The following is a 19,186-nucleotide window of genomic DNA, read 5'->3' on the forward strand; positions in this document are numbered from 1 at the left end:
CCACCAAAATCAGTGTGTGTGCGCCGTTTTATTTCAAACACCAAAAAAGCCACTAAAGATAGGTGATACTCTCTACTCCCGATGCCAGAAGAAGCACGTTTTCTTTACAAAATTTGGGCTCTTTTTTCCTTAATAATTTTTGCTGATTTTGAAAGAAAAGACAAATTCCATAACTTTTCCAGGTTTTTCGTTACTGTATAAACCCAGTTACACATCTTTTGTATCACTGGTTTTCTTCCCACATTTTCAGAAACACCGTGATCAACATCAGCAGTGTTTCTGTTTTTATTTCTCCTTCCTGTCATTTTCTCGTATCTTATTTAATCGCCCAGATTCTGTGAATCGTCTCTGTGGGAATAAACTCAGCTCGCTCTGCTGTAAACCAATCAGATAACAGCCTGAACCTGGAGACAAACAAGCTGTCGCTGTGTTAAAGGACAGCCTTTTTAATGTTCTGTATTATATAAGATTTCATGTACACGTCGGTTCATGAGACAAAAACAACAATCCTGCTGCGTGTTCGATATCACGTCAGCACTTTGATTTCACAATTTCCGTCCTCACAGTTTCCTCCCATTCGACCAAACTTCCTGAAACAAAAACACTGATGCATTCACACTTTCCTCTGCAGCTGAAACCTGCCAGCATGTTAACACACACACACACACACACACACACACACAGTATAATCAACATATCTGTGGTGAGGTTAAACCAGCACGGACGTCTCTTCCACATACGTCCCGTGTGTGAAACAATATCAACACTTTGTGAAGACAAACTGCTGTCTTTTCAATTAAAAATGTTTTTTTGTTTAAAAAAAAAAAACTCGAAAAAGTCTTTGGCAAAAACAAGTTATTTTAAATATAATATTTCCCAATGTGCTTATTGGCCCTTTCTTTTTTTTTTTTTTTTTTTACATTTTTTACATTTTTTTTAACCTCCAACAAAAGTTAAAAAGAAATCAAATTTGCATGTAGTATATTCTAAAAAAAACCGTGGCATCACGATAAAAACCTGGCATTTAAAGTGTTAAAATTATGAAAATTAATAAATATTTGATATTTATGATTAGGACTGACATTGTTTAAAAAAATAAACTCAATAAAAGTAGAAAATAATATTAATGTGTAACATTTTTGTAGCCTGATTTTGAAGAGCACATTTTGTTTATTTGACTCTGCACTAAAAATAATAATAATAAAATCAATGTTGCTGCTGATCACTGATATCCCAGACTGTGATACTAAAAATGAAATCTACTTTGCTTGTGGTATATTAATAATAAATAATAAATTTATTTATAAAGCGCCTTTCGTACAGGGAACGCCGCTCAAAGTGCTTCACAGAGATAAAAGAGGTGTAGATAATTCATTTCTTGTGTGAGTGTTTTTTTGTTTTGGTTTTAACAAAGTGGCATCATGACAAACACCTGGCATTTAAAGGGTTAACATTCCAGAAATTAATTAATATTTACGAACAGGACTGGTGTTGGTTAAAAATAAACTAAATGAAAGTAGAAAATAATGTAAATGTATAATATTTTTGAGAATAATGAGTTTGAGTGTGTGTGATATCAAAGCCGCCCTAAAGGGTTAATATAGATACAAACGGAGACCTGCTGGTTAATGATTCGTCCGTCGATGTGAATAATGAATGAAGGTATCTCTGCAGTGAGCTCGGATCACTGCTTTGTTTTACAGCTTCATCATTTATTTATTTGTATTTTTGGCTCCAAACTGCAGCAGCTCGGAGTTTAATCACAGACGACGTCGACTCGTCAAAAACAAAAAACAGTTCTTCTCTGCCAGGACTCTGACAAAAGAAATACATATAACACGCCATGGTGTCATTAAAAACCTGGAAAAGTAATGGAATTTGCAAATAGCAATTTCCAGGCCTGGAAATAAATTTGGAAAACTACCCTGAAAGTTTCGGAAGTTTTGGAATTTATTTCACAAACCTGAATGATAAGACATGATGTGTTCAAGGGTCGTCTGAAATATGAAAGTTTTTTTTTCTTTAAAAGCCGGCAAAAATATTTAAAGAAAAAAAACTAATTTTGTTCTTTAAAACTAAAAAAGGGCCAAAACCTTTTAAAGAAAAAAATGGAAACAAAAGGAAACAAAAATTAAAAGAAAATCAAAACCAGCATTAACAAAAACCCATCAAACATAAATAATTTTTTTTTCTCTAAAAACTGCCAATTGTTTTCTTTAAAAATCACCAAAGTGTTTTAAAATAATGCGGAAATGTTTTCTTATATAAATTGCCAAAAAATATTAAGAAAAAAGGGGACATTTTTTAAGAAAACGCGCCTCTGTCTGACTGAGAAATAAAAACATCCTTAAGTTTGAATATTCATGTTTCGTGGAGCATTTATCTGAACCGTTTCAGAGCTTCGCTCCAACTCAAAGACAGACAGTAACCGTCACAGGACGTCTCACCTGCAGCTTCCAGCGTCTCCTCGTCCTTCAGACTGGGAACCTCGGTGGACGGAGACCCGCCCTCCACGCCCAGAGCAGAGTAGGACGAGGACAGGCCGTCCTCCACGTCCAGGGAGTTTCCTGTGGCCGTGACCCCGTCTGACAGCTCCAGGCTGGGGATGGAGAACGACGCCGAGTCTGTGGACTCCCGCTGGTCGTCTGAGCCGCCCGCCGTCGCCACTGACGAGCTCTCCTCCAGGTCCAGGTCCAGACCTGCACGCACGAAACACACACCGCTCAACACACAGCTTTACCAACAAACTTCCAGGACTTTTCCAGGACTCTGAGGCAAATATTAAAGACCAAAAACTCTCTTGAAACGGCCATCAATGCTCCTTATCGGTTCTTTTTTCATTACGACATTAAACCGTTTCTGAAAAAATATTATAAAAATTATCAATTCAAAAGAGGGTTAGAACGCATTAATTTTCTAACCAAATATTTATTAAAAGTTGAATAATTCATTGTTATTTTGTCAGAAAATAGAAAAAAGAAAAAACCAACTAATGACAGTTCAGAACTGAATATTTAAATATAACTTAGGGACTGTTGGTTATTTATGGGGGGGGCATGTCAAATCATTTTTTAAGCACGAGGAGGGAGTCTGATTTTGAGAAGGAATGTTTTCCTTTTTTTTTTAAATTAACATTGTTTTCTTTTAAGATTTTGGTCATTTTAAAAGAAAAAATGAGAGATTTTGTTTTTCTTTAAAAATACTTCGTGGCTTTTAAAGGCCACAAATTCTTTTTCTTAAAAAAATTGGCTTTTGTTTTGTCTTAAAATATTTTTGATGATTTTTTTTTTCTTCTTTAAAATAATCACAAAACTTGCAGGATATGTTTCGTAGTAATGTTGAACGACGTCTGTAAAATGAATTTAAACACCAAAGGCGTCCGTGCAGAGGGATCGTTGTCTGTTTCAGTTGTCCGTCTGGTTTAACCATCGCAGCGTTTTGGTTTCGAAGCACAAAACAAACGCGTCATAAGAAACGTCTTTTTGTAAAGGCGACTTTTTACAACCTAAAAACAGAGTTCCCTCAGATCCTTAAAAAGTCTTGAAAAGCCTTGAATTCATTGTAAAAATTTTAAAAAATCAAATCAATCTTTTGAGCTAAGATTTTATAATTTTATGAATCTTTTAATCTCTGACACTGCTTCGTAAAATCTCAAAATCGCTACAAATAAACAAAATAAAATCTATTAAAATAAATATGTGTTTTTGTGCCGCACAGCTGTGGCTGTAGACATTATGTCTTTAGGTCTGTCCGTCCATCTGTTGGACGTCCCAAATAGCCTTGATGAATTTCTTCAAATTTGGCACAAACGTCCACTTGGATGAATTTGTGAATCATCATTGAATTGTTTAGATTTCGGCGGTCCGTCACTCATCGACCTTGTTTTGGCTGTGAGAGCCCTGTAAACACAGACGTGAGCTCCAGCAGCAGAATATTAACTGCACTCTGTATAAATGAGGTACTGTGTGACGTTTAATATCTGTACTGATACTCAGACTCTTTGCTGCGTCACTGCTTTGGAGTAAAACTTAGCTGGTTGACATTCAGGAAGTGGAGCAGAGAAACAGGCAGCCAGTCAGGAGACGCCGTCAATCAGCCGTTGTTGTTCTGGGATGTGATTGGCTGCCGGCCAGCGCAGAAGAAGAGTGAGAAACCACAAAGATTATTACGGCCACAACCGCGGAGTCAAAACCAGCACGGAGCGTTAGAAGACGAAAACTGAAGAGGTTTGATGACGATCACACAGACGCTCGGTCATTACGTCCACAGCTCTGCCCGGTCACGCTCTTATTTTGAAACAGTATGCAGGTTTACAGAAACACTCAAACTGAAATTGCAAATATAAAATACGCCTAACGGAAACACGTCAGTTCACAAGAAACTCACATTTATCACAACAAAACGTTTTTTCGCTCGCGTGAGGGGATGTTTCAGGCGAGCGGAAAAAGACAGACATCATGAAACTGTAATAAAAACACTTTTTTGGGTTTTCTCGGTCACATGAAGCTACGGCTCTGTGCTTGTTTGCAGGAACTGTTTCACATTTCTAGCATTTCAGAACATTTTTAAGATTTAAAGACATTTCTAGGATTTAAGGACAATTCTCAGATTTTAAGATGTTTCTAGTATTTTAGGACATTTTCAGGACTTAAGAACATTTCTCAGATATTAGGACGTTTCCAGGATTTCATTTAGGGGATTATAGGACGTTTCTGTGATTTTAGGACATCAGTGTCTCGGCTGTGTCCTCTGTCGGGGGTGTGGGGGATCCTCCTCTGGCTCTTTTTTGATCAACAAGCTCTATTTTGATGTTGTTTTTTGTCTCTGACACCTTATGGAGACTAAAAGGACAAAAACGATTCACAGCGTGCATCTTTATTTTTACTGTGAATTAGGAAATGGTCGGGGGGCCACCAGGGTGCTATCAGGGGCCAGACTTGGCCCGCGGGCCGTAAGTTGAGCATCAGGGTTCAGTTTGACGTCTCACCTGGCTCTCCTGCTCTGTCCCGTCCTCCTTCACTCTTGATGTGTCTCAGGAGAGCCGACAGAGATTCTTCTTCTGTGGTGATGGCGGTTATCGTCCCGTTTTCGGACGACAGCGAGGAAGAATCGGGGGGCGTGGGCGTGGCCTCCTCCTCCTCCTCGAGGACTTTGGCGGGAAGAGGACTGTGGGCGGCGCCGTTGCTGCTCGGTACCTCAGCAACAACATCCAACCCCTCCGTCGTCGTGGTTACGATCAGTTCTTTGGAGACGCTCTCTGCGGGGAGAGACGGCTCCTCTTTGTTGAGTTCAATCAGCAGATCTGCCGCCGCCGCAGCCGGCGCCGAGCTGGACTCCGCCATGATTGGCTGATCAATGAAGAAACGAAGTCCGACGAGAACAAACTCTTCTGAACACAACAACACGTGTCGAAAAACAAATCAAACGGCCTTCATGGGAAAAACAGCCTCAGTTGAGGTTGATTTAGGATGGAGGCGCGGAGATGGCGGCGGTGGCGAAGGAGGCGGACAGAAGCTGAGGCCCCAACATGGCCGCCAGGGGAACCTCAATGACCTCTCGTCTGCTGAGAGGTTCAGAAACAAACGCACATATTTATCTGACACTGAACATGACGAACCGTCTCCGAACTGTCCGTCGTCATGAAGTGAAAATATATTTAAATAAAATTAAAGGCAGAAACGCCTCCTCCGCCTCCTCCTCCTCCTCTTCTTCTTCTTCTTCTTCTTCTTCTCTGCTGCTGACAGGAAGTAGTGAGCAGGATGAAGAGGAGACTTCCTGTCAGATGAAGTCTTTGCCGTCCGTCAGCAGGAGCGACAGGGACGGAGGATTTTGTCTTCTTCTGTCAGCAGAGCGTCAACAGACTTCCTGTCAGACCTGAGGAGGAAAAACAAACAAGAAGGACAAATAATTAACCCTTTGATATCACACACACACGTATCGCTCTGCGCACAAAATACGCTTTTCAAAATTAGGCTTTAAAAAATATTACACATTAATATTATTTTCTACTTTCTTTGAGTTTATTCTTTCAACCAACATCCGACCTAATCACGAATGTCAGTGATCAGCAGCTACATTGACTGTGACAGGTCACCTAGTGGAAATAGCATGTATTTCCTCCATATGCCAAATATGGTCAAAATGACCTCATCAGGGGCGCCCCATGTATAATGGCACTGCTGTGCCGCAGCGGTCGCGGGTTCGAGTCCGGCTCGCGGCCCTTTGCTGCATGTCGTCCCCTCTCTCTCCCCCTTTCGCACTGCTGATCTGTCCTATCTAATAAAGGCAAAAATGCCAAAAAATAATCTTGAAAAAAAAAAAAATGACCTCATCAGGTGGAAAATAGTCAAAATGACAAATTCAGAGTCAAAAGCCCAGAATGACACCCAGAAATAATACAAGTCCTGTTTTTCTGCTCTGATGGCTGTGGGATCAAAAATGTCAGTTTGAATGGGTTTCAATGGAGCATTTTTGGACCTGAACAGTCTGAATGTAACTATTTAGTTTCCACAGTGTATTTTAGACTTATTGTAGGAGCTGAGCTGCAAATTCACTGATTACACTCAAATACACAATCTGGACTACATTTAGGACACACGCATCAACACACACACAGTTATCACAACAGGAGGAAGAAAAGAGACTAAAATGCACCAAGCGGTCACTAAAGGGTTAAAGATGGCATCCGTCAGTCTGTCTGTAGAACATCGACATGTTTGGCTTCCTGATCAATAATGAAAATGACGAGTTTTTAAAAAAGAGTCAATAAAGAATGATTTTAGTCTAAAACTTCACTCATAAATCAAAAACGTAAAGCTCATATCTAATGTCTGAGTCCTACATTTCCCACAATGCACCTGGACTGAGCATCTCTCTTTAGAGCTTCTCTGCCTGATAAACAGTTTTTCCCCTCAGCTTTATCAAACAAAAGATATGTACAAAATAAGTCAAACAAGGACGCAAACATAAATGAGAGCACTAAAACACTCGACATCCTATACAGAAGATAGTAAAAAACAATAAACATAATATTTAAATTTTTTAAAAAAGGAAATGTGCAGAAACAAATGTACATACTCACATTACATCAGGGGTTTCACCAAATATGTTTTTGTAATAATCTAAAAATGTGTTGGTTTTTTTGTTATTCGTGAGAGTGAGTGCAACACACCTCCAGTGACACACAAACAGCATGTGACACATCTGCAGTCTGTGATGACATCACCGCAACGACCTATTACATCATCAGGACATCAGCTGATTTCACAGACTGAGGAGGAGGAAACTGATCATCATCTACAAAATTAGTCATTTTAACTGTAAAAGAAAATGACCACTTTATGATCAGAATATAAACAACTGTGACCTGATTTCTGTGAAAACCGAGCAAATGTCTCTGCTGATAACAACAAAAAATGTACTGACTTTTATTAAATAAAACATTATTATTTTAAATAAAAGTGGAATGCAATATATTTAAAGGGTGTGACGATTATTCAGTCATCTACTAACTTTTCATAGTGTCAGAAAAACAGCCCTGTTTTCAGCTTTGTGAATATGCATTTGAGAGTTTTTAATGAGTTTATCCTTCAGTTTATCACAAACATTCAGACAAATTTACTAAAACAGTACCTCTGAGATGTGGTGGAAAAATACAAAGTTGCATAACACGGAAGTATAAGTGCCTTGAATCTGTGTTTAAGCACAGTACTTGAAGGAAATGTACAGACTCACATTCCTCTGAGTGTAATCTTCATTATCAGCGTGTCCATCAGGACAGACAGCTGTCCTCTGAGCGACATACTGATGCTGTCAGGTGACCTCGCCACACCTTATCGCTCACTGCTGGAGACAAGGACTCCAGTATGTCTCTTAAAGGAATAGTTCAGTCTTCTGTTAAATGGGGCTGTTTGAGGTTCCTATTACATATAGTCCATGTCAGTCGCCACGCCCAAGTTTGGAGAAGCAGACCGGCGTCCGACATGGAAGTCAAACAACAAAACATTTAAAAGAAAAAAAACTGTCACTTTTTTAAATCACCAAAATCTTAAATAACAATTTCACCAGAAAATAATTAAAGTATATCTGCCAAAAGTTTTTAAAAATCACAAAAAATTAAAGGAAAAAAAAAATTGAAAAAACTTTTCAAAGAAAAAACTCTGTTCAGTTTTTTTTTATTATTATTTTAGGGGAAAAATCATCTTAAGTTTTTAAAAATCACAATAAATTTGGCAGGTTTAAGAAAAAGGCACCAGTCGTTTTTAAAAATCACCAAAACATTTTAAAAGGAAAGAATTGCCAAATATTTCCACAAGTTTCTAAAACAAATCACCCAAAAAATCCATGGGGAAAAAGCAGTAACAATTTTGGGAGAAAAAAAAGGAAATGAAAAAAGAAAAGGAAATGTCAACAATTTTAAAAGGTAAACAAAAAAATCAAACAAAAACAAACAACAAAAAACACCAAAAGTTTGTAGAAGTCGCCAAACGCCTGCTAACTGAAAGATATATCTTACCTGGTTCTTTTTTTTTTAAGAGAGGTCCAGGCTAAGCGCCCTGTGTTCTCAAATCCTAGAAACATACAACTCTTCCTAACAACTATCCCTTTAATACCGGAGCACAGAGGTGAATAAAAGTGTGTAAGTGTGTGTGTGAGTCCATCAGGCCGTGTAGCTGAGGAGCAGAGGTGTGTGTCCGGAAACACACGGTCATTACTCAGCTGTTCAGGTGACCAAGTTTCCCCTCAGACAGGTAACAAACCACAGCGGTCACTCTGCTCACAGCCGCCTCTGAGTGATAACCGGAGGCTGGAAGCGTCTGTCCTTTCTGCTAACGCCATTAAAATAAAAACAGTCCTCCGCATGAAGCTCCGCGCGGTTCAGAGCGGCAGAAAGCTGCGTCGGCTCAGCATTAAGCTGCTTTCTGCTCCGACACAGCAACTCCCGGAGCTAGCTAACACGACGCTAGCGCTCCGAGCTAACTTAGCCAAGTTAGCTTCCGTTCCGCAAAGACACAACTCCGCGCCGAGATACGACGCCGACCTCCCGCCTCACATCACCACACACTGTCGGTAAAAGGAGAAGCGTCTTACCGGCACCGGTGTCTGAAATCTGCGCCGACGCTGGCTGCTAGCTGGCACGCTAGCTGTTTACATCCCGCTCCGCCAGGCACGAGAGGCCACGCCCACAAACTCAAAGAACGCGACGTCACATCCGGTCAACTTTAAAAGTCCACGCTAACTCACAAATTAAATACTTTAGAAAATAAATAAATAAATAAAATACAATCAACTCTTTTTTTCCATCCAAAAATGTAACCCCAAAAAAGCTAGATAAAAAAGTAAAGTTGACACTGTGGTTATAATTTCTTCCTGCGTTTAAGTTTGCTTATTCACGACTAGCCCCATTATAAAACTTGCATTACAAATGTGTCAGTTTAAGAAAAAAAATGCGTACCATCACAATTTAACACAGCCAAGAGCGTCACTCTTTGTCATTTCGACCTCGGTTTGTGACACTGATAAATTCGGCGTACATGTCATATTTCAAGCTGTACATATTTACAATAAATATATAAACTGTTTACAACGTTTAGTCAGCAGTTTAGACGGCATCGCCGATGCCCGACATCAAATTAATGTTAACGGATTATTCAACAGGCAAACGAGATACTAGTTTAAAGAGTGAGCCGAACTGAAGAAATGAACGTTAAAAAATAGCTGATAAACTAATTTGAGTTGTTTGATACGGACACAAGTTAATAATTAGGTCAAAGGGAAAGAGTAGCAAGTTTTATGGAGTGTGGTTTATATATGGTGGTTATATCAGGCGCAGCACTTTGCAGTTTGGGTGGTTTATTCACCGATACGTACCGTCTGATTACTTTAATACACTTACTATGGCGATTAATAAGCCTCATCGGTTCATAAATACAGTTTATAAAAGCTGGACAAAACCTTTTACCTGTTCGCTGCACCGTCGACACAGTCTTGTGTGTTTGTTTTGTTTTACGCGGTAACTTTGACGGGCGGTGCGCTCAGTTCCGCCTGTAGTCCCCGCTCACGCGGGACAGGCAGTGTCATAAAACAAACAGCTTTTCCAGAGATAAGGTAAGTACAGTTTTTAAGTTAGACAGTTAGTACAGTGGGCACTGACTGATGCTGAGTTTTATTATGAATTAAATACAATTAGCTCCTCTTAGTTACCTATCATACTGGACTTTTTTATAACATTTTTAATATTTCTTTTTTTCTTCTTTACTCTCAGCAGGCTTCACAGCCAGGAGTTATTTTTAAAATAAGATAAGATGAAAATTGTATTTATTTTTTCCTCAGGAAATTGTTGTGCAGCAGTTGCAATACAACTGTAAATGTAGAGTAAATAAATGAAACAGAAATACAGTTAAACTATAGGTAAGTTGCGTAAAATAATACTCATTATTATTATTATTATTATTATTATTATTATTATGTAATGTGTGTTTAATTGCCATTATTTAACTAATAATATCAATAATAATAATTATATTAAATTGAATTATTAATCTGCTGGCAGTTTAATTGTTACGTGACAAAAATGTGTTTGAGTTACAAGCACATGGCTGCCAGTTTTTATCGAATTATTATTTAAAGTACTAGTGCTCTCCATCAGCATCTTCCTAGGTCTGAAAAAAATGTCTTGAAGTTGCTGTAAAAATTTCCACCTTAAAAGAAGAAACGACCTCATGTTGCAATGGTTTTATTTTGACAGGTAAGAGAGGAAGTGCTGCTGTTTTTAATTTGACAGTGGAGGTTATTGTCCTCAGATCAGTCAGCTGGATGAGTCTCTGAGAGTCTGACTGATCTGACTGTGGAGCTGAGAGCAAACAAACAAACAAACAAACAAACAAACAAACAAACAAGCATGCAGGACTTCCTGATGTCAAGCAGCGCTGCAGCAAAGGTGAGAGAGAAGAAGTTTAAATACTACTGTGTGTTGTGTGTGCGTGTGTGTGCGTGTGTGTGTTTGTGCGTGTGTGTTTAGTGTTAGTTTGATGTTCATAATTCCAAATTTAACACAGAAAGAAAATAAATAAAAACAATGTTGTTTATTTCTTATGAGCTAATAAAATATCAGAATTTTAAAAACTGAATTTTAAAGCATTTTATTTTAAATGTTTGCAACTACTGCTATTTTGCTAATTATAATAATTATTTTATTTTTTAATAATTAAGTAATTAATTTGACCTTTTATCTTATCTCTTTACTCTGCCATTGTAAATCTGAATCCTTGATTATATTTTTTGTATTTTATTGCTCTGTAAATCACTTTGCCCTTCTTTATGAAATGTGCTAAACAAATAAAGCTGCTGTGCATAATTACACAATGAATGAGTCACTGCAGCTCCTCACAAAAAATCTGAATCTGCTTTAATGCAAAGTAGTTTTTTTCAAGTTTTTCATTCACACATATAAAAGGAATTTTCTTTGCAGTTTGTGTGCGTAACATATAAAAAAAAGATTAAAAAAATAAAGGAAAATGTTGCAAAAATCAAGAAAGATAAATTATAGTAGAAAATACAATAAATATTAATAAAATACTATAAAGTCCCTAAAATATGTAAAGTGCTTCTCAGTATGATTAACTGGTTTCAAACTGGTGATTTAATAAATCAGTTCGCACCATTAAAACTTCAGAAATGTCTCAGCTGGTAAAGACTCAAGTGATGTGTTCATCTGTTGCTAGGAGACATCGGCAGCACCGTCCAATCAGGAGCAAATCAACCATGTAAACAGGAAGTCACTGCAGCATCACAAGAATAATATAAAGTACAAACAACAACCCAATCACGAGAATAAGAGTTTAGATATGTTACATTTATTATGTAGCGAATACATCGAAACTTGTGTTCCAACAAAACTGGGTTTAACTTTTCTGCACAAAAAAAATCACGTCTCTATGGTTAGCAAAAGATCATGTTTTGGCTTAAAATTCTTGATTTTGGTGGGAAAATAATGGCTGTAGAAGCCGTTGATATTGCAGTAAAAAAATCAGCTTTTCTATGAAACTATTCCCATCGGAAGAGCAGCGCGACAGATCAGCTAAAAACACTCATGTTTGGTGGCTGGAAAGCAGCTGAAAAACACAGGGGAGGATTCGGTAAAATAGTTAGCTGGTGTTGAGCAGTGGTCTGCAGCTTAGCAGGCGTTTCTCCGTCAGCTCAGATATTTTTATAAATGCTGATATGATACCTACGAAACGTGCAAATGTAACGAACCTGTGGTTTGCAAAAACATAAAATGCCGACATTTCTATACAACATGATACAAAAAAAAACAGGCACAAATATATATAGAAAAATACAAAGTGTAAAATATATTACATATATAAAGCTGCTGGAGTGATAATAATAATAATAATGATAATAATAACCCAGTGCTGATCTTTGATGTCAAAATTTTAAAAAGATAACATAAATGTGAGTTTATTTGAAGCTGGTCACTGAGTGTTTACCCAAAACCTGCAGTCAGCTGAGGACACGCAGGACAAAAAGCAAATATTGACACACACACACACACACACACACACACACACACACACACACACTCGGTGAAACAGTCTGCGCGGTGAGTTTTAAAAATAACTGCGATGTTTTCTGTCACAGACTGTTCTGACTGTCAGGCTGAATGTTGCTGCTCAGGTGGTTAACCTCCTGAGACCCTGAGCTATTTGAGGATGCGTTGTCTTTAACCCTTTAACACCTGGATCAACATCAGTTTTCTTGTGCTGCACTCAAACACCTTTTTTAAAACATCTGAAACCTGAGAAAATTTGCTTGATTTATTTTGAAAACATGGGAGGGAAAATGCAACGAGCAACCTGGCAAAAAATGTTCCACAAATTGCGAAAAAGTTGTAAAAGAAGACAAGAAAATATATTATAAAAAAATAGGAAAATGTTCAGATAACAATATGTATGTTAATATGTTAAAATTGTTTAACAGAAAAATTAAATATATATTAAAATATTCTTCAAAATTAATTTCTTTTTTTAAAAAATATTTTAACTTATCTTTTTTTTCTCACTTATTATCTGGTAATTTTATTTAACTTTTTACTAATTCATGACAAAGTTTGGGCCATTTATTGTCAAGCTGCGTGTTGCCTATTCCCAGGCTTTTGCTCAGGTTTCAAAGGGTTAAAATTAAATGTGTCAGCAGTCTCGTTCTGCACGTGCTCTGTGAATTCAGACCTGCAGCCCGAGCGTCCAGACACTGCAGGAGCAAAATCAAATAATCAAATATTTGGATTTGAAGTGTGACATTAAAGTGGACTCCTCGGCTCGCTGTGAAGGTCTGTGGGGATTTCTGGGGTCAACATGCAGCAGATTTCAACTTCACAGGCTTTTATGTTTTATCAATAAGTTATTCACAGAGCAAAAAAACTCTGACAGAAGAGCGTTTCATCGTCATACAACGGTTTGTATGATATCTAACAAATAAACGTCCCTGCCAGTTAGGTTAGGATTAGGATGAGAGTAACACTTGGGTGCAGTCACGTTGCCATGACCAGTTAGACAGCTGAGACTACAGGAAGGTACAGCGGAGCATCATCAGCATACGGTGATATATTTTCTAAAGTCACCGGACTGTAACCACGGAGACTCTAGAGGCAATTAACTAGATATACGTTTGTATCTAAGTGCAGTAACTTGTACTCTAATGTCATCTGATGTTGATGTGTCCTTTTTCTCCCACAAGACCAGTTTCCGTGGCAACCACAGAGTCCACATTGTCCTGGGCAGTGAGTCATGTGACCTGGATTCTGTGGTGTCGTCGTTGGCGATGGCCTACTTCCTGTACAGGGTGAGACAAAATTGATGTGGAAATCGTTGCTGGGATACCAGAGTAACGGACAGGCGGTGTGACGTCACCATCACGTCTCTGTCTCTCAGACCTCGTCCAGTCTTCCAGGCAGTTCTCCGGTTCTTCCGGTTCTCAATGTTCCCCGGTCACAGTTCCACCTTAGAGCCGAAGTCCTCCTGCTTCTGAGAGAGTCCGGCGTCACCACGGAGACCTTGGTGTTCAGAGATGAGGTGGACCTGGCCCGTCTCCATGGCGACAGGAGGCTGGCGCTGACTCTGGTGGACCACAACGTCCTGCCGAGGTCTGAAATATCGCAACACCAAAATCTGACCTTTACCTGATCTTAATCCTGGTAATCTGAAGCGTTGATTCCTGTTCTTCAGCACCGACGGCGTCCTGGAGGGGGCGGTCGTAGAAGTCATCGACCACCACCAGCTACAGAGGACCGCCTCCTTCTCCTGTCCCGTCACCGCGGAGATGGTAGCGTCCTGTGCTACCTTGGTAACGGCGCGGATTCTGTCCAGAGCGCCGGAGATCCTGGACAGACAGCTGGCTCTGCTGCTGTACGGTGAGACAAATTCACACCTCCTATGTGTCCTCAGATTCACACCTGTAAGGAGGACACACAACTTTACAACCTGTACTTGTACTGTACAACCAGTACTTGTACTCTACTTCCTGTAATTGTACTTTACTTGCTATACTTGTGTCCCACCTGCAAATGAAAACGTGTCCTCTGCATGCACTGTATGAATTTAAAATTTTACCCAGCTAGCAATTTTTGGTTCTGAAACCGTTCTTAGAACATTTAAATGCAACCGCTGAACGTTTTAGTAACATTTTCAGTAGCATGTTTTCGTCATGTTCCCAGAACCTTCTTCTTGAAGTAAAATGTTTTTTAAAGATGTTGTCTAATCTCAGGCCTCAATCACATTTTCTGAACGTTCACGATCACCGAAACATCCTCACAGTCAGCATTTAACTTTACAGGAACATTATTTGAAATGATAAACGTCCTTAAAATTACATTCAAATGTTTTCTTTCAATCACTATTGCAACTTTTAGGTAACGTTAGCCGGTGTTGTAGGGGCGTTCCCTGTTAGCTGGGATGTCGTTTGGTCACCTGTCTGTCCTCCCTGCAGGTGTGAATGTGTCTCCTGTGCTGCCCCTTCCTCACAGGTGCGATGGTGGTGGACAGTGGCGGCAAAGGGACGGTTAAAGACAATCAGATGGTCCGACTGCTGCAGACGCAGTTCCCTGATCTTCCACACCGAAGTGCTCTGCACACCGCCCTGCACACCGCCAAGTTTGACCTGTCGGGTAAACACACGACTAATCAGTGATCAAATCAGACAATTTCACAGAAATAAATAAAATCATTGTTATTCTGTGTGTGTGTGTGTGTGTGTGTGTGTGTCAGGTTTCTCCACAGAGCAGATTCTCCTGAAGAACATGACGGTGGTGTCTGGAGGCGACGTGAGAATAGCTGTCAGCAACGTCTACATGAGTCTGGAGGTAAAAATCTACTCTTCAATCAATATCTTAAGTCAATATCTGCGTTTCTGGTCATAATGTGACAGTCGTCAGTATAATGACTCATTCCTTCAGCTTGTTTTTATGCCTCCACACCAATAACTGCTGCGGCCGGAGGCATAAAGATCTCTGGTCCACGTATTTGTCTCTCCCATTCTCGTAAATTTCAGCAACACTTCGATGAAGTTTCTTCAAATTTGGCATAAATATCCACATGAACATAACAATGAAGTTATTAGATTTTTGTGGTCATAGGTCAAAGGTCACTGTGACCTTGCATTCATCTATTTCATGTGACACCAATATCTTACTAATGCCTTAAGGGAATTCCTTCAAATGTGACACAAACGTTCCACTTAGACTCTGCAATGATATAATTAGATGTTGGTGATCAAAGGTCACTTTGACCTTTCACCCATCTCATTTTCATAAATGCAATATCTCAAGAACGCCTTGAGGGAGTTTCCTCAAATTTGGCAAAATGTCCCCTTGAACCTAAAAATAAACGGAGTAGATTTTGGTGGTCTTATGTCAAAGGTCAAGGCCACTGTCAGTTCATCTGTCTCATTTTTTTGAACGGCATATCTCACGAATGCCTTAAGGGAATTTCCTCAAATTTGGCACAAACATCTACTTTGAGTCAAGGATGAACTGATTAGATTCCCGATGGTCAAAGGTCAAGGTCACTGTGACCTTGCATATATCTCATTCTTGTGAAAGCGATATCTGAAGAACACCTTGGGTTTTTTTCTTTTTTTTTTAAATCTGGCATAAACGTTCACATGGACTCAGTGATGAACTGATTGGATTTTGGTGGTCAAAGGTCACTGTGACCTGGCAAAACATGATTTTGGCCATAACTCATGAATTCATTTGCCAATTATGACAAATTTTCACGCAAATATCTAACAGGAAATGATGAAGTGATGACATTTTATATTCAAAAGGTCAAAGGCCAAAGGTCAACTTCACTGTGACACATCTTCTGTGTTTGGGGGGGGTTGTTTTGCATTTTCAGTAATTTCAGAAATAAACAAACCCTGAGCCAGCAGGGGGGGCTGCTGATCCCCTCTGTGGAACAGGACAGCGGTGCATGCTGGGGGTTGTAGTTGCCTGTAGTGACGTGTCCCCTGCTGTCGTCTCTGCCTCCAGTTGTTTCTGCACAGAGTGAATCTGCAGCAAGAGCTCTGTGACATCTGTCACTCGCACAGGCTGGACGCTGTGGTCGCCATGACGATCTCCTTCAACGACCAATCGGAGGAGCCCATCAGGCAGCTGGCGGTCTACAGCTCCAGCTCACAGTACAGGCTGGAGGTAGGTGTGGGATTATTTGGATTAAATTAAGAGTTAGGATTAGACATGTCATGGTCCTCATCACCGTTTGCATCATATCTCAGATTAGCCACGCCCTCTTGAACACCCGGAGCCCCGCCCTCTGCCTCTCACCTATCAGCAGCCCATATAAGGACATCCTGGCCTATCACCAGGGTAACGCTCAGGCCTCTCGCACAAAACTCCTTCCCATCTTCACACACTTCCTGTCTGAGTGGCGGCACAGAGAGTTGGACCAATCGGACATGATGATCTCTGACACGTTTCCTGTCAGCAACGAACAGTCAGCCGACGACCACCCGTCTCACGTTTACTCTGTCTCTCGCCACCACCGACGCCGGCTGCAGCTGGGAGCAGAGGATTATGGGAACATGGAGGAGGAGTCATATGGTAGGACGACGCCGCCGGCGCCAAAGAACAGCTTGGTGGACGGCTGCCCGCTGGACGGCGGCTTCAACCAGGAGGCCTTACTGGAGAAGTTCAGCCGGATGGGGGGGATGGAGGAGGAGCCGGGGGGGAGCGAGCAGTAGAGGGGAGGAGGAGGAGGAGGAGGAGGAAGGACATGGCGGACACCGGATGACAGGCTCTGCTGCACATTTACATCATGTGAGGTGTGATTGTGTCTCTGAGTGTCCTGCATTCGTTCATTCTCGATCTGACAAGAAAAGATACAATACGATTCGATTCGATTTGATATGAAACTTTATCATATAAATTTCTCTCATATTTTCTTTTACTTTTCTGGTAAAATAAAATGTAAGACAAGCGAACTCCAGATGGACCAAACGCTCTTAATCACCCAAATCTGCTCGAACCAGGTGTGCTCACTGATGAATCCCACTTGATCTGAATCCACATATTAGCACAGGTAACGCCCCTTTAACACCATATAAGGGCAGGTTTGGTGCCGTGTGCAAAGACTCTGACACATGAACAAGAATGGAGAGATGACGCCAAAAAAGGCTGAAAGAAGACGAAGAACTTCTGCAGGACTGAAACAGGCGTACTGTTAAATAAACTGACAGTAAATGTAATTTCAGGAAGATGCATTAAAGTATTTAAAGCATAAGTAACACATGCAAAAAGGTTTAAATAAATTTCATAAATCAACATTATTTAAATTGTTAAAGGAAAAAGCAGCAATTTCTCATACATACAGTATATATGAGATCCATTGCTTTTTTTCTGTGAGGAGGTTAAGGGTTAAAAAACACCGTTAGAGGTTAAAACTTCTCATTTGAAGTACTTGCGGAAGTATAAACAGGTGTTTACAAATGTACTCTTCAAAATAAAGGTTCGCAGTTATTTGTGCATCAAAATAAAACTGGATTTTTTTCTTCGCTGTACAAGAGGGGCTTTATTATACTATAACTATAGCGCAAAGATCCTAATGAATTCGATTTACATTCAAAAGAAGACATTTTTATTAAAAATAAAGTGTTTGTCTTTAAATCGGACTTGTTTTATGTTCTTTCTTTGTTTACATGCACAGAATAATCTGTGAAATGTTTGTTTTAAAACCCCAACCATTACAAAAAAACTTTATTGCATATTAATATCAAGCAGTAGAAAAAAATAAAATAAACTTCGTCATTGGGTGTTTTATTTTGAAGGCTTGAACAGGAAGTGTTGTATATTTCCCGCGACGGGTTTTAACGGCTGTGTTAGCGTGTTAGCATTTTAGCATGTTAGCAGCGGTTACCGGGACAGTCGGACCGTGTGTCTCTCCGGTGTGTGTGTCTCTGAGCCGTCCGACCGGACACCTGCGGGGGACAACCGGCGGGACAAGATGAAGCAGGGACAGATGCACGCGGCGGAGACAGGTGAGAGACACCGACAGGTAACCGCGAAAACGGCTCATCACAGTGTTTACACCGTTAGCATCAGAAACACCTGGAGGGAAAAAGTACTTTAAATATGACAGGATGGGTTCAGTACAGCAACTTTGTCTCCAGAAACAGAGGAGGAAAAATACTCTATTACTGAAACGTACTCGAGTAATAGTACTCATACCTCACTGTGAAAATACTCCACTGAAAGTTAAAATCCTGCCTTTGAAACCTCACTCCGATATGAACCGTTAATCAGTAAAATTTAGGTAAAATACTAAAAATAGGTGTTGCAGCAACAAATTCTTTGTCGTTTCAGTAGCACTGAAAGAGAAGCATGTGATATTTGTCGGATTTTTAAAAAATATTTTATTTTATTTTTTAAGTTTTGTCGATTTTTAAAGAAAATATTTTGGCTTTTTGTTTTTTTTTTGTTTTTTTTTAATAAAAAAAAAGACTTTTGCGAAGACTTTTCCAAGACTGTTTCATAAAAAGCTGGGGGGGGGGGCTACAGAAAAACTATATTTAAAATTATCAGAATTTTATATTTATTTTAAATGATGGTGCAGAATTTTATAATAATTTTATAACAAGTCTTGTTTGCAAAATTTGTTTGTTTGTTTTTCACCTTTTTGCACCTCTGGATACT

The 19,186-nt window shown here is 39.6% G+C and overlaps 3 protein-coding genes across 3 annotated transcripts in view; 1 reads left to right on the forward strand and 2 right to left on the reverse strand.

The window, feature by feature from the left end:
- Nucleotides 1-7,901, reverse strand: part of LOC121957577 (ubiquitin carboxyl-terminal hydrolase MINDY-1-like) — a gene marked incomplete at its 3' end in the record, with an annotated part of 11,372 nt that extends 3,471 nt beyond the window's left edge. The window contains exons 1-3 of the mRNA XM_042506212.1: nucleotides 7,735-7,901; nucleotides 4,988-5,874; nucleotides 2,448-2,699 (exon numbers count right to left, since the gene is read on the reverse strand). Of these exons, the coding sequence (XP_042362146.1) occupies nucleotides 2,448-2,699; nucleotides 4,988-5,342 (607 nt within the window). The remainder of the gene's footprint in view (nucleotides 1-2,447; nucleotides 2,700-4,987; nucleotides 5,875-7,734) is intronic.
- A 2,926-nt stretch (nucleotides 7,902-10,827) lies between these two features.
- LOC121958149 (exopolyphosphatase PRUNE1-like) lies at nucleotides 10,828-17,238 on the forward strand. The gene is made up of 8 exons (XM_042507021.1): nucleotides 10,828-10,939; nucleotides 13,738-13,842; nucleotides 13,932-14,143; nucleotides 14,226-14,410; nucleotides 15,023-15,163; nucleotides 15,264-15,358; nucleotides 16,529-16,690; nucleotides 16,774-17,238. The coding sequence occupies exons 1-8, from the start codon at nucleotides 10,901-10,903 to the stop codon at nucleotides 17,236-17,238; spliced, it is 1,404 nt and encodes a 467-aa protein (XP_042362955.1). The 5' UTR covers nucleotides 10,828-10,900.
- Nucleotides 17,239-18,406: 1,168 nt separating this feature from the next.
- The window catches only part of LOC121958150 (carnitine O-acetyltransferase-like), a 10,674-nt gene continuing 9,894 nt past the window's right edge, over nucleotides 18,407-19,186 (reverse strand). The window contains exon 7 of the mRNA XM_042507022.1: nucleotides 18,407-18,471. Within this exon, the coding sequence (XP_042362956.1) occupies nucleotides 18,407-18,471 (65 nt within the window). The remainder of the gene's footprint in view (nucleotides 18,472-19,186) is intronic.

Source organism: Plectropomus leopardus, chromosome 18 (genome assembly GCF_008729295.1).
Source record: "Plectropomus leopardus isolate mb chromosome 18, YSFRI_Pleo_2.0, whole genome shotgun sequence".
NCBI lineage: Eukaryota > Metazoa > Chordata > Actinopteri > Perciformes > Serranidae > Plectropomus > Plectropomus leopardus.

Excerpts from the sequence above, each read along its gene's own strand:
- LOC121958149 (XM_042507021.1), top strand. The coding sequence starts at position 10,901 with ATGCAGGACTTCCTGATGTCAAGCAGCGCTGCAGCAAAG. Across the intron at positions 10,940-13,737 it reads CAAGCAGCGCTGCAGCAAAG|ACCAGTTTCCGTGGCAACCA; the intron begins GTGAGAGAGAAG and ends TTCTCCCACAAG. Across the intron at positions 16,691-16,773 it reads GCTCACAGTACAGGCTGGAG|ATTAGCCACGCCCTCTTGAA; the intron begins GTAGGTGTGGGA and ends ATCATATCTCAG.